Source organism: Schistocerca nitens, chromosome 2 (assembly GCF_023898315.1).
Source record: "Schistocerca nitens isolate TAMUIC-IGC-003100 chromosome 2, iqSchNite1.1, whole genome shotgun sequence".
Lineage (NCBI taxonomy): Eukaryota > Metazoa > Arthropoda > Insecta > Orthoptera > Acrididae > Schistocerca > Schistocerca nitens.
Window position 1 is genome coordinate 1067898714 of NC_064615.1, and position 14544 is coordinate 1067913257.

At 40.3% G+C, this 14544-nt stretch overlaps 1 protein-coding gene across 1 annotated transcript in view; it reads left to right on the plus strand.

Annotated features, from left to right (window-relative positions):
- Positions 1-1520, plus strand: part of LOC126237452 (NADH-ubiquinone oxidoreductase 75 kDa subunit, mitochondrial) — a 113292-nt gene extending 111772 nt beyond the window's left edge. Inside the window, exon 14 of the mRNA XM_049947585.1 lies at positions 927-1520. Within this exon, the coding sequence (XP_049803542.1) occupies positions 927-1076 (150 nt within the window). The 3' untranslated portion in view covers positions 1077-1520. The remainder of the gene's footprint in view (positions 1-926) is intronic.
- Positions 1521-14544: the final 13024 nt, after the last annotated feature.

Consider the following 14544-nt stretch of genomic DNA (forward strand, 5'->3'; position numbering starts at 1 on the left):
CCGCTCCTGGCAGCCAGGTATCAGGTCTTCTGACCTGATTGATGATGCCACAAGAAGGGCAGCTTGGTTGTTTAGTACAAGCCAATAAGATGTGTCTGCAGTTTACTTTGGTAATACTCAAAATGTATTTTGTAGGCAAGTGTTGAAAGAATTTCACCAGTTTTCAAACAGATGCATTGTATTTGAAGTGACATTTTTTTTTTTTTTTTTTCAGTGCATGATAAAGAGAAAGTTTTTGAAATTATTATTGTGCTGAGTTTGCAGATGGAAATTTAAGTTGAGGAACACTCCGTACAATGGTGCCACTAGTATGGGATTACTATGGAGACTTAAATTTTGAGATCAGATAGTGCAGCCTTCAAAAAAATGGGAAACTCAAATTGAGAAGAAAAGTTTTTCAGCTTTGTAAAATGGCATGCTGCAAAAACAGTTTGAGAGAGATCTCAAAAGGGAACTGTTTACAAAATACTCATGCATCCAGGCAGATACTTCATACCAATTAAAAAAGTTTGTCATGTTTATTAGTCAGAGGACATCAAAAATAAAATTTTCTCAAGGAACCTCCGAAGAAAAGGGGAGGGTCATCTTATATTCACTGTTGCCTTATACTTGGGTAAATAAGGTATATCATTTTACTAGATCTCTTTCATGTGCTCTGTCCTCCCTACTCAAGTCTAGAATCACTCTTCTTTTGACCCAGTTCAGATATTTCTTTCTTTTACCTTTTTACATTTTCCTTGACAAAGGAGCTGCTTGAAAACTTGACTTACACTAAACATGCAGTATCTGTATTTAATTTGTATTTCTTTACTCTGTTCCTGTAGTTCCCTATTTCAGCATCTGATGAAGATACGCTTCGTGTTTCTCAAATAACATTTATGTTAGTTTAGTCTAATTTATGTAAATTCTTTGTATTTTGTTTTCAGAATGTGAAGACCCAGCTAGATAGCTTACCTCTTGATGTGAAGCAGAAAGAACTTGAAGATTTCTTCATGACTGATACCATAAGCAGAGCATCACCAACTATGGCCAAATGTGTCCAGGCTGTCCTCAAACAAAAACAGTCTAAATATTAATTGTGCAATTTTCTTGCTACAGTGTAGTCTGATTGAAAACATTAAATTATTTGTTAGTGATACATTATTTATGTACATATATTTATCACACATTCATAACATCTCTATAGTTTAGACCTGTTTATGAATGATTTCCACTAGGTACACTACAATTACTGAGATTATTGCTTCTCATAAGTACTGTCTGCAATTAAACAGCAAAAGTTCATAATGTTCGATCATGCAACTTTTTTCATAAATTATTTATCTGTTTCCAGCATTGTAGTTGTGTGTGGCTAGTGTTGGGAATCGAAATTTGGATTCAAGTTTTGTAAGATATGGAGGATGAGAGTTTATTTTTGTGTTTTTGTATATAAGGTGATGTAAAGTGTATTGTCTGTATTGTCTGTCAACATGTGTAGAAATTAAATTTAATGAATACATTTCATCTTTTGATAAATGAAATTTGTATTGCATTATCAGTTCTTGTTGAGGACATAGTTTTTATCATGGGAATATAAGCGGCAGAGAGCAACTACTGGTTATGGGGTTGGTGAAAACTATGCGAGACTAAATAATTATGGCTGTTTTGGATATATCATGAACCTGAAGAGTTTATTCTTTATGTGGGAGGCGCAGAATATTATCGTATGGAAGGTTCAAACTTACTTTAGAAAAAAGTTAACCTCCCCCCCCCCCCTCCCAACCTCATGAAAAAAAGGTTGAAAGACCATACAATCATTCAGATCATTTTCTAATATTATTATTAATACACTAAAACACTGTCTTCTCCCTCCCTCCCAACTGTATAGTGCATCATACCATATTATCCTTGTTCTCACAATACATTGTCTCATTTCTTTAAGATATACAGAAGATTAATGTTCATGCTAATGATATAAAATAATTATACCAAGTGTTCCAAAATGAATATCGGGGTTTTAAGCCATTGTAGCATTTATTACATTCAACTTACTATTATACATAATACATGAAATGATAGAGCAATTTAAATAGTTTTGATATGCGCATGTACTGTGTCCTGTGTACTGTTAGAATGCACTAGTCGCAAATATGGCGACTAGTAAACATAAAGCTTTTTGTGTTTTACAGTTTGCAAGGACTGAGTCTGTTGTTACAGTGCAATATGCATTTTGTATTAAGTTCTGCACAGTAACTGGTGTTGTCTCGATGCTCTAGAACTATGGCTCTTTCCTCAGCTGAGAAGCTGAACCACAGAACTTTATTTGGCAGTAAGATTATGTGCAACCTTGAGGGCATAACTCAGTACGTGACTGGTTAGACAACGTTACATCTGACCACTGGATTGACTGCTAGGGGCCGCATGACAGAGCTTGTTTTGCTTTCATGTTCACCCGATTGGATGCCACGTGATTTTTACCTTTGGATTTGTAAAGGATCTACCCAAAAGGATTGAAGTAGTGTGACGAATGGTGCTTGTGTTGAAAACTTGTAAGAAAAACTGTTTGAGCTCCTTCATTTGCTGTATTATTGATAGTTATAAACTGAATGTAATAAATGCTACAAAGTGTTAAAACATCTATATCCATTTTGAAACACCCTTTGTATTCCACTATAAACTTTTACATCTCTGGGAATCAGTAATGTTCTCACAAAATTGGTAATTAACAATATTTCATGATCATGACTAATTTTATGAATATACCAATTTTAGTTTATAAATAATTTTTTTTAAATAAGAGATACACTGACGAGCCAAACATTATGACCATCTGCTTAACAGTGTGTTGCTCTACCTTCAGAACGTAAGTAGCAGTTTTGTGTGGCGTGAATTGCATGAGTCAGTAGTAGGTTCCTGTATGTATGTGGTACCAGATATCTACTGATATGTGGTACCAGATATCTACGGACAGATCATGCAGTTCTCATAAATTACATGGTGATGGTTTGTGGTTGTGGATCTGGCACTTGATAGCATCCCAGATGATTCCCATTTGCTGAAATTGGGTAAACTGGCTAGCCAAGCTATCAATGCGGGTTCACTATCTGCGCGGATACTTAGAATTATGGTATGTAATGACATAGTTATTGTTAGGGTGCCATTTCTGCGACAACTTAACTACTTTTGACTTCTTAAATCACAGGAAATGCTCTATACCTACTCTAAAGCAGACCATTCCAAACAGGAAAACATTGGCGCTCCAGAGCGTACACAGTAGCAGCTCGGATGTCGTGAGATTGGAAACGCTATTTTAAAAAAATTAAATTCAATGTGATAGTATTAAATGATGAAAATACGTGTATAGAAACAATTATATTTCACTGCTCTTGTGCCAAGACAGTTGAAAATGGCGATGGTTTTAAACTGTTACTAGCACATTGCACCATTTACCGACAGCTTTTTTGTACTCACTGCTTGGATGTGTCAAATTTTGAAGCCATTCATGGCAGCTCATGATTATATTATAGCTTACGCGTTCAGTCCTCGTCACTTCCAGGTGAAATATTTACAATATTAGGCCTTCACTGCAAAACGCTGACGCACCTGTGAAAAAGTTAAACTGCCAGCAATAATTGACGTTGTTTGGAAGAAATAATTCGTCTTCCGAAGAGTGACAACAAAATCAGTGGTTATAGAAATTAGGAGTGGTTGGATGAGGTAGCAGTTCCTTAGCACTTACTGTGGTGTCACCGCTAGACACCACACTTGCTAGGTGGTAACTTAAATCGGCCGCGGTCCTGTAGTACATGTCGGACCCGCGTGTCGCCACTGTGTAATCGCAAACCTAGCGCCACCACATGGCAGGTCACAAGACACGGACATGACCTCGCCCCAGTTGTACGGACGACATAGCTTGCGACCAGACCTACCAAGTCTTCCTCTCATTTGCCGAGAGACTGATAGAATAGCCTTCAGCCTATTCCATAGCTACTACCTAGCAAGGCGCCATTTGTATCAGTGCTTATAGCTTACTACTATTCAAGAGATGTATTCCAACAAGAGAATAAAGTTAAGTATCTTATTCCAGCTACGTACTTTTCTTCTTATTCATTAATAAGTCTCATGTTCCAGTACTTCACGCCCGTCTGCGTTAGTTTAGCGTGCACTTTCAGCCACTTCGATCTACAAGGTGTTGGCCCCGCTGCCGACACATCACTTACTGCACCGTACTTGGCCCCCACTTCAATTAGAAACTGTGCCGTCTCGAGAAACCCAGATCCACATGCAACTTCGAATGGTAAAATGTCTTTGCTGACAAGATTGATAAGTTTTTCTGTCGCGGCTCTCTTCAAATTTGGCGGAACTTCAGGAACTTTCACGTCTCTCTTGGTATTTAAATAAGTAATTATGCTACTTTGTCGAGCCTCACACGAATGTTTTAGCAAATTTGAAGTTCCAATTTTGTGTCCACTGTAGGAATATACTTTTCTACATGCAAAACAAGCCACTATATCTCTTATCTTTTCATTGCCATCAAATATGTATGCAAATTTTTTCCAAATTGGCGATTTCAATTTGTTTTCCTTCACTAATGTAAAATCACCTTTTTTCACCTTACACGAAATTGCATCCATCGATATGGTGTTCATTTGAAGAAAGAACTCTCACTGATATTTGCTATGATGCACGTTGTCACTCGGTCACTACAAAGCGCTAACTGAAGTCAGCGGAAAATTGCAACGGGCACCTGTCTGGTAGACAGTGGGCAGGTTTGCCACCCAGAGAGTACTTCACGGGCCACAAAAAAGACACGGTCGCAGAAACGGATTAGGCGTAGGTCTCTTGGGTACAGCTACGTCGGTCGTAACCAGGGGCTAAGGACAACAGATATCCGCTCTACCCGGGCCCTGCAAGATTCCAAGAATGTCAACAGACTTGAAGTTTTGAACTAACATTGCAACATACGTACTGGGCAGATGCCGTGCTCATTATCCGCAGATGACCCGCGGATATCCGCGCCGGTCACGATTTTATCCGCCAAATAACAAATACCGCAGATATCCGCGGATATCCGCATCCACGCAGACCTCTAACTATCGTGCTTCTCAAACCACTCTTAACTTAAAAAGGTATTTGACTGTTTTCTGGAAATCGTCATAAATGGTTAATTATGTCATTTTTTGCACATAACATGACTTTTTCCTCCTCATGAATTTCACTATTTTTTTAAAAAAATTTGAAATCCCACTAAAATGCTTCATTTGAGTCATGATGCCTGTGACATCACTGGCTAGCACGCTGCTCATTCACAGTGTTATCTTGTTTTGGTAAGTATGTTTTGAAAAATCAGTTACAAGTGACATGTAGTGCCATATTGTACAAATACATCTATAAAAATCCTGAAAATTGTTTTTGGGTGTTCCACAGAATGAGAAGATGCATGAAAAGTGGTTGCAACTTGCCAGTAGAGATCCAAAACTGGTGGCAGTCACAAAGTGTGTGTCTGTGGGGATCATTTTGAAGTAGATAAAAACTCCATATGAACACGTTGTCCCTTATAGAGTAATAGGTAGTGTACTGGACTTGACTTCTAATGCAATGTTTGCAAGATCTGTCCTTGTGTGGAGCAGTCCTTCTTTTCCTTCAGTTAATACTAATGTTGTCTTGTGTGTACTTTATTCATAGTGCAGTTATGTCAGATATTTAAATTCTGTATCGTATTACATTTTCATATCTATTTTCATTTATTAGCTTCATTTTGCACCTGACCAATTTCAGATGAATCACAAGGGTGGTGTCGAGAATCTGTTTTTCATACCTGATGTAGCTCTTATTTTGAAGAATCTGAAAATCCATTTAACAGTTTCCATCCACGTTATTATTCCCAAACAAGTCGATGAATACGATAATTTGCCACCTCCAGCTGTCTCCATTGAGCGTTTTGCAAAACTGTATGATTGTGAGAGAGAAAAATTGACCATCGCTTAGAACCTACAAGGAAATGTAATAATCCCAGGGCATTATGGTAAAATGAAAGTAGGTTCTGCTTGAGCACTTTTAAATAATAGTTTGAGCAGCTGTTATGTGTGCATTAGAATAACATATACTTTAAAATTCTGTTGCGTCAAGTGCATATTTTATGAACCTAATTTTCTGGCAGTTTAAATTAATGACCTAGAGAAACAGAGAAACTACATGTAAATCTGTTGAAGGCAAACACAGTGATGCCCTGCAGCTCGCATGATTGTTATTACATAGTCTGAAAATTTAAAAATTGAGGTAAGGGGTACTGGAAAGCAGTAGTTGTTCTGGCAATCAGAATTATCTTCTGAATGAAAAAGTTTCCACTTTGCTTTATGGTGCCCAATTTGCCCTGGAAAGTCTTTTCAGTATATTTCAAACATATAATCCAGTTCCAGATTCACACGGTTTTAATACAATTCTGCAGCTTATTACTGTGTCACAGTACTTCCATCCCAGTCACCATGCAATGTTGTTTCCACATTTCTTATTTTCAGGATATAAAAATCAGTTCTTTTTTTAAAAAAAAAAGAATGAAAAGACAATAAATGCATAAACTACTTATGGAAGGCTTCCACTATCAGCCTTCACAAAATTCCTTCCATTGTTACAGTTGTAAATACATTTTCCACCATTAAATAACAAAACTGTTTGAGAAAAACTATGTAAAAACACTAGTAACTTTGGTTAACACTCATAGCACACGATAGCTTCATCTTGCCCCTAGACTGTGACGTCACCAGAGTTTCACCCAATAACAGAGTGCTTTCGGTCACATGACAAAATCTTGAAATTTAATGACTTATTAAATGATTTATAAGCTTTAGGTACAGAAAAAAAGTTGTTTTGTGTGAATATTGATCAGAAATGCAATCTGAATGTTATAATCATTCAGAATAACAACTTTCCAAACCATATTTTTAACACAGGAAAATAGCCTGTACTTGCCTTGTGACATCGTCGGTTATTCTGCTGAAAGATGAAGACAACAAGTGTAAAGGGATGTAGACTTTCCAAAATAATAAGCATGTAGTCTGTAGCTTTCATGCTGCCCTTAATTGCTACCACAGGCCCCATGGAAGCTCAGGTGAATGTTCTGCATAGCGTAATACTGCCTCCAGCGGCCTGTGTCTGTGGCACTGTATGGGATTGGAGCAGCTGTTTGCCTGGATGATAGCTTGTGTAGACACGGCCATTGATCTGGTGTCGGAGGAGATGTGAGCCATCCAACCAGGTGAAACATTTCCATTGATCCATAGTCTAGGCTTGAAGAGCTCACACTCATTTCAGCCATAACTGACAGTGCCGTTGGGTTAACATGATGGCACACAGGAGTCGTCTGCTGTGGTGTGCAAAGTTCAGCAACCAGCACCAGCAGATCTGCCACCAGTCTCTGCATGCCCTGCCTTACAGAGTGGGCAAACCTTTGACCTCAACATTCTGTGATGAGGTGTGGATTACAAACACTTTGTTTCCTACACATGGTTGCAACAACTTTCCATAGATGTTGATGACAGTATCACTCTAACGGTTGACCAGGTCATAGTTTTCGAGATGTTGTACTGGAGCACAAGAATCTATCCTTTGCCAAAGTTGCTTATGTCAGTGGATTTCCCGATTCCCCAATCCAAATTTGCAGTTGCAGTCTATTATGAAGTTTTTTAGCATTATTTAATTATCTCATCTGGTAGACACACACTGTGAAAGCTGCCCACTGTGGCCGAGCAGTTCTAGGTGCTTCAGTCTGGAACCGCGCTACTGTTACGGTCGCAGGTTCGAATCCTTAGGTTAGTTAGGTTTAAGTAGTTTCTAAGTCTAGGGGACTGATGACCTCAGATGTTAAGTCCCATAGTGCTTAGAGCCCTGTGAACCATTTGAACACTGTGAAAGATTTGTATGCAGAGGAAAGTGGATCTTTGATAAGTAATTTTAAATTAGTGTGTTAAAAAAGTCCAACCCAGAAGTGTGTGTGCGCATTTCACATTGCTTTTAGTTGAAAGATTTTTTTGTTTCACATTATAACAGCAGTTTGGTCTTAACTTACTAGCTTGAAAATACTGAAGAGTATAATAGCTTGAAGCTTTGCATATTAAATCACAATAATATTGTATTATTTCTAGACTTTTGTTATGAGAGAGTTAATAGTTACGCACATCTATAGCTCACGTCATGTAAGATGGTGCTTCCGTACGTAGAGGCGGAGCAGTGGAGGGATGAGAACTGTGCATGTGCGGCATCAGAGTGTGGCAAAGAAAGTCCACACTGCCGAACTGCGTTGCTGCGTACAACAGCTGGGTTCATTTGCCTAAGGTACATTGTATTATACGTTCAAATCTATGAGGGGAATAGTAAATATTAAAACCAATTTTGGTCAGTCGTCATAAGAGAAATTTAAAATCGTCTTGATGACTTTGTGTCCACATATTTACTGTGGGCTGTGGGAGGAAAGAACAGCTGACACGGCTTTGCGAAGACGTGAAGTACAATTTTTCTCAAAATGACAATTGTCTAATGACAAGATCATTGAAACTGCTTGCAGTAATTATCACTTCTACATCTACATCCATACTCCGCAAGCCACCTGACGGTGTATGGCGGAGGGTACTATGACTACCTCTATCGGTTCTGCCTTCTATTCCAGTCTCGTATTGTTCGTGGAAAGAAGGATTGTCTGTATGCTTCTGTGTGGCCTCTAATCTCTCTGATTTTATCCTCATGGTCTCTTCGCGAGATATATGTAGGAGGGAGCGATATACTGCTAGACTCTTCGGTGACCGAGCGTGGTGGCGCAGTGGTTAGACACTGGACTCGCACTCAGGAGGGCGATGGTTCAATCCTGCATCCGGCCGTCCTGATTTAGGTTTTCCGTGAATTCCCTAAATCGCTCCAGGCAAATGCCGGGATGGTTCCTTTGAAAGGGCACGGCCGACTTCCTTCCCTAATCCGATGAGACCAATGACCTCGCTGCCTGGCCTCCTTCCCCAAACAACCGCAACCCAACTCTTCGGTGAAGGTATGTTCTCGAAACTTTAACAAAAGCCCATACCGAGCTACTGAGCGTCTCTCCTGCAGAGTCTTCCACTGGAGTTTAGCTATCATCTCCGTAATGCTATCGCGATTACTAAATGATCCTGTAACGAAGCGCGCTGCTCTCCGTTGGATCTTCTCTATCTCTTCTATCAACCCTATCTGGTACAGATCCCACATTGCTGAGCGGTATTCAAGCAGTGGCCGAACAAGCTTACTGTAACCTACTTCCTTTTTTTTCAGATTGCATTTCCTTAGGATTCTTCCAATGAATCTCAGTCTGGCATCTGCTTTACCGACGATCAACTTTATATGATCATTCCATTTTAAATCACTCTTAATGCGTACTCCCAGATAATTTATGGAATTAACTGCTTCCAGTTGCTGACCTGCTATATTGTAGCTAAATGATAAGGGATCTTTCTTTCTATGTATTCGCAGCACATTACACTTGTCTACATTGAGATTCAATTGCTATTCCCTGCACCATGCGTCAATTTGCTGCACATCCTCCTGCATTTCAGTACAATTTTCCATTGTTACAACCTCTCGATACATCACAGCATCATCTGCAAAAAGTCTCAGTGAACTTTCAATGTCATCCACAAGGTCATTTATGTATACTGTGAATAGCAACGGTCCTATGACACTCCCCTGCGGCACACCTGAAATCACTCTTACTTTGGAAGACTTCTCTCCATTGAGAATGACATGCTGCGTTCTGTTATCTAGGAACTCTTCAATCCAATCACACAATTGGTCTGATAGTCCATATGCTCTTACTTTGTTCATTAAACGACTGTGGGGAACTGTATCGAACGCCTTGCGGAAGTCAAGAAACACGGCATCTACCTGTGAACCCGTGTCTATGACCCTCTGAGTCTCGTGGACGAATAGCCCGAGCTGGGTTTCACACGACCGTCTTTTTCGAAACCCATGCTGATTCCTACAGAGTGGATTTCTAGTCTCCAGAAAACTCATTATACTCTAACATAATACGTGTTCCAAAATTGTACAACAGATTGACGTCAGAGATATAGGTCTATAGTTCTGCACATCAGTTCGATGTCCCTTCTTGAAAACGGGGATGACCTGTGCCCTTTTCCAATCTTTTGGAACGCTACGCTCTTCTAGAGACCTATGGTACACCACTGCAAGAAGGTGGGCACGTTCCTTCGCATACTCTGTGTAAAATCGAACTGGTATCCCATCAGGTCCAACGGCCTTTCCTCATTTTAATTGTTTCTCTATCCCTCTGTCGTCTATTTCGATATCTACCATTTTGTCATTTTATGGCCTTATCCAGTTCGTAACTTGAAAATAACACTTATTGTGATTTGAACTATTATAAGTAAAAATTTAATAAATGAGAAAATTAACTTCAAGCAAAAACCGAAATCATTATATTTGCTTGACAACTGCTTCCACTCAATAGGATTTTTAAGAATATGTATGAGGTGTATGTGTTGATGTGTTTGATTGTAGTTAAGTGCAATCACTGCGCATAAAAAAGAATTAGCGGTAGAAAAGACTAATGAAAAGACTATCGTAAAAATGGTTAGGACATTGTCATATTTTACACTGTTAATGGGCATTATGATGTAAACTAAATCGTTCGACATTACAGTGAGAGACCACATTTATAATCCATTGAACAAGCAAACAATTAACCATCATCTGAGAATAACTGCAGGGAATGATTACGAATAAATCGAAAACCACCGATATTTCATCAAGTAACAGTTAGTCATTTTATGGCCTGATCCAGTTCGTAACTTGAAAATAACAGTGGTGTACAAGTGGAAAAATCAGACTTTTGACAAATTTATGCAGCTGCATTCTCACACAGTACTAGAGCATACAACATGGTGGGAGAAGCTTAACTTCTCCTTTGGCAATATGTTGAACATTATAGTCTGCATAATTCAAAGGATACAAAGTCCTAATCAGAAAGGCTATGAAGTTCTCGTTATTACGTATGCAACTAATATGTTGACAAGCACGTTTTAAACCACAAGTCTTTAAAACTAAGTAATATTATTAATACTTTGTTTCAAAGTCTACATAATAATACCATTGTCATTTCTATTTGAGTCTGTTTCCGAACAATCTGATTGTAAATTTATGATGATAGGTTTAAGGCTAATATCCACCATCACTTCCCTGTTGTCAAATTATTGTTTCTGAAGCTTTTCAGCTTGCCACACAGACTGTGCCCATGCTTCAGATGGGATGTTGTCTATTGCCTCATGCACAAGCGATTCAGTGAATGTTATCTTGAATGGTTTTTTAATCCCATATAGCCATATCCTTTGCTCAGATTAATTCCATAGGGCTACACTGACAGTGACACATAACTGAGAGACCCCATTCACGTTAAAGGAAGTCAAGTTTGTATGTTCTGCCACGTGACTTGTATAAATTAAGGAGCTGCAGGAGATTGACACAAATCTGATTTATACTGTGCTTAATATTTTTATTTTTAAGCCAGGGAAAAATATCCATTTTTCTGGTGTTTGTACTTGATGTTTTGTCTGTAACAGTTGAAATATAACTGACAATGACCGACTTCGAAGCAAATGCCAAGAATTGTGAATAACGTCATGAGACTGACAGCGTTCATTTACGAATGGTAGTCGCTGCTGTTTTTGTTACACGTAATCACAAGTTTCTGAGAGTAAACAGACCCAGAAGAAGAGTCAGCATGCTGAATAATTATCTGAGAACCTATTCCTATGAAAACTTTTAAACCACCAGTCCCATCATTCAATTTCCTGCAGATTTTGTGGAGTGATTCTTATTGACCCTTGTTTCATCAAGGTAATAAACTGTTGAACTACCCACTTCTCGTGTATCGTGAATCTTTGTATGGGATGTAGGTAGTGCTACATCTCTTATCACTTCTTTGGTCTAAAAATTCTCTTCTTAACATATCTGGAACAAATGTCTTAAAACTCTTTGCATTGACAAAGCACTTACCATTGAAGCCGGTTTCCTCCTGCCTAACTGTAACATGATCTTGTGATGTTGGGCATTCATAATTAACATGGAGTACTTTGAAACATTGTTGTTAAAACCATCCATTTGTGTTACAGGTTCCTTACAATTTTGATGCTTTGTAGGCAATATGAAACCAACTTTTTCTACGGTTCCTACAGCTCTGACACTTTCCCTTACAATACTCTTTACAGTTCTCTTGCTGACACCACATGATTCTGGAGTCTGTTCTTGTGTCTTCAAATGTCAACAGTAGGAGGCCTGTTTTCAAATTCATGTTTGAAAAAGTTATAAATGCGGTAAATAATACCCCTCGCCTGGTTGTGAAGCATTTCACTTTGTTGCCGTCATCTGGCTTTTAAAATCGCACTTAAACATTCACAGTGACTGTTGAATGAATAATTTGGATGTCATGAAGTACGGCAACAGTGCAGCATCTAGGAGTGAGATTCTTGCTGTCTAGCTGTAACTTGCTGCTAGCCGCTCATTAAGAGAATGAATATTATTGGCTGCCAGTGGCTAGTGGAGGGGAATTCGCAGGACGGCTGAAAATTAGGCCATCATCTCGCCATAGAGCGCAGTAGTCCACAACGGGCCACAGCAGTCTACCCACCCCACCGCTGTCCCACACCGAACCCAGGGTTGTTGTGCGGCCTTGCGCGTGAAGCGACAAAAGTTTCACCATCCTGGCCATACTGTGGCCGTTTCTAAGAGTGGTAACTGATGTGACACTGCTCCTTCTGATCCTTCGGCCTACCCTCCCTGGCCACCCCGTGGGAGGAGGGTCAAGCTGGCTGGCTTGGGTTGAAACCTTTCCCTCGGTATCTGGTTTGCACCGGGAGGGATGGGGGAAATTTTGCCATGACCAAGCCTTTGTTTTTCGTGGAGATGATTGAAGATAAGTAGGGCGAAGAGGAATCGGTGAGTAAAATGCAGTCTGGTGCTTTCCTAATAAAGACATCTTCTGCTGCCCAATCTGACGCCCTGCGTGCTTATGACCGTCTCGGTGACATCCCAGCCTCTGTCACGCCCCACCAGTCTTTGAACTCGGTACAGGGCATTATTTTCCACTGAGATCTTCTTCTCCAAACTGACAAGGAGCTCCGTGCTAACCTCAAGCGGTGAGGGGTTTGTTTTATCCGCCATGTGCAGCGAGGCCCTCCAAACAATCGCACCACTACGGGCGCCTTTATCCTGGCCTTCGAGGGGGATGTCCTCTCAGAGGAGGTCAAGGTAATGGTGTATCAGTGTGATATAAAACCTTATATTCCACCACTGATGAGATGCTTTAAATGCTTACGGTTTGGACACATGTCTTCCCGCTGCACCACTGATCCCCTCTACGGTGACTGTGGGTGCCCCCTCCATGAGGGGAGTGCCTGTGCTCCCCCCCCCCCCCCGCCCCCATGAGGCGAGTGCCTGTGCTCCCCCACCACTGTGTGTAAATTGTTATGGACAGCATTCTCCACGCTCGCCTGTATGCCCGGTGTTTGTGAAAGAAAGAAGGATTCAAGAGTACAAAACCTTCGATCGGCTCACCTACACTGAGGCTCATCAAAAGTATGACCGGCTCCATCCCGTGTCTACGTCTTCTACTTTCGCTTCCGTTATGTCCATTCCCCCTCCTACCCCCTCCTCTTCCCAGCCCCACCCCATTCGCCCCATGCGGAGATCTGGGGTGCAAATTTCTCGACCTCCGCTATCGGGTGGAGAAATGTAGACTGCCCCTGAATAGGTCAGGTGTGCACTACACGCAGGAAGCGGCTACAAGGGTAGCGGAGTACGTGTGCAGTGCACATGTGGGTTTTTTAGGTTATAGAATTCCCTCTCAAGGCCCGACAAGACGCCTCCTGAGACGCAGCAAAGTAGTAGTAGGCAAAACGCAACAAGGAATAACAATATTAATGTGGCAATAGTAAACTGCAGGAGCGTCTATAGAAAGGTCCCAGAACTGCTCTCATTAATAAATGGTCACAATGCCCACATAGTACTAGGGACAGAAAATTGGCTGAAACCAGATATAAACAGTAATGAAATTCTAAACTCAGAGTGGAATGTATACCGCAGAGACAGGCTGGACAGTGAAGGGGGAGGCGTGTTTATAGCGATAAAAAGTGCAATAGTATCAAAGGAAATTAACGGAGATCGGAAATGTGAAATAATTTGGGTGAAGGTCACGGTTAAAGCAGGCTCTAACATGGTAACTGGATGTCTCTATAGGCCTCCTGGCTCAGCAGCTGTTGTGGCAGAGCACCTGAAGGAAAATTTGGAAAATATTTCGAGTAGATTTCCCCACCATGTTATAGTTCTGCGTGGAGATTTTAATTTGCCGGATATAGACTGGGAGGCTCAAACGTTTATAACAGGTGGCAGGGACCAAGAATCCAGTTTTTTAAGTTTTTTATCTGAAAACTACCTTCAGCAGTTAAACAGACAACTGACTCATGGCAATAATATATTAGACCTTCTGGTGACAAACAGACCCAAACTATTTGAAACAATTAACGCAGAACAGGGAAT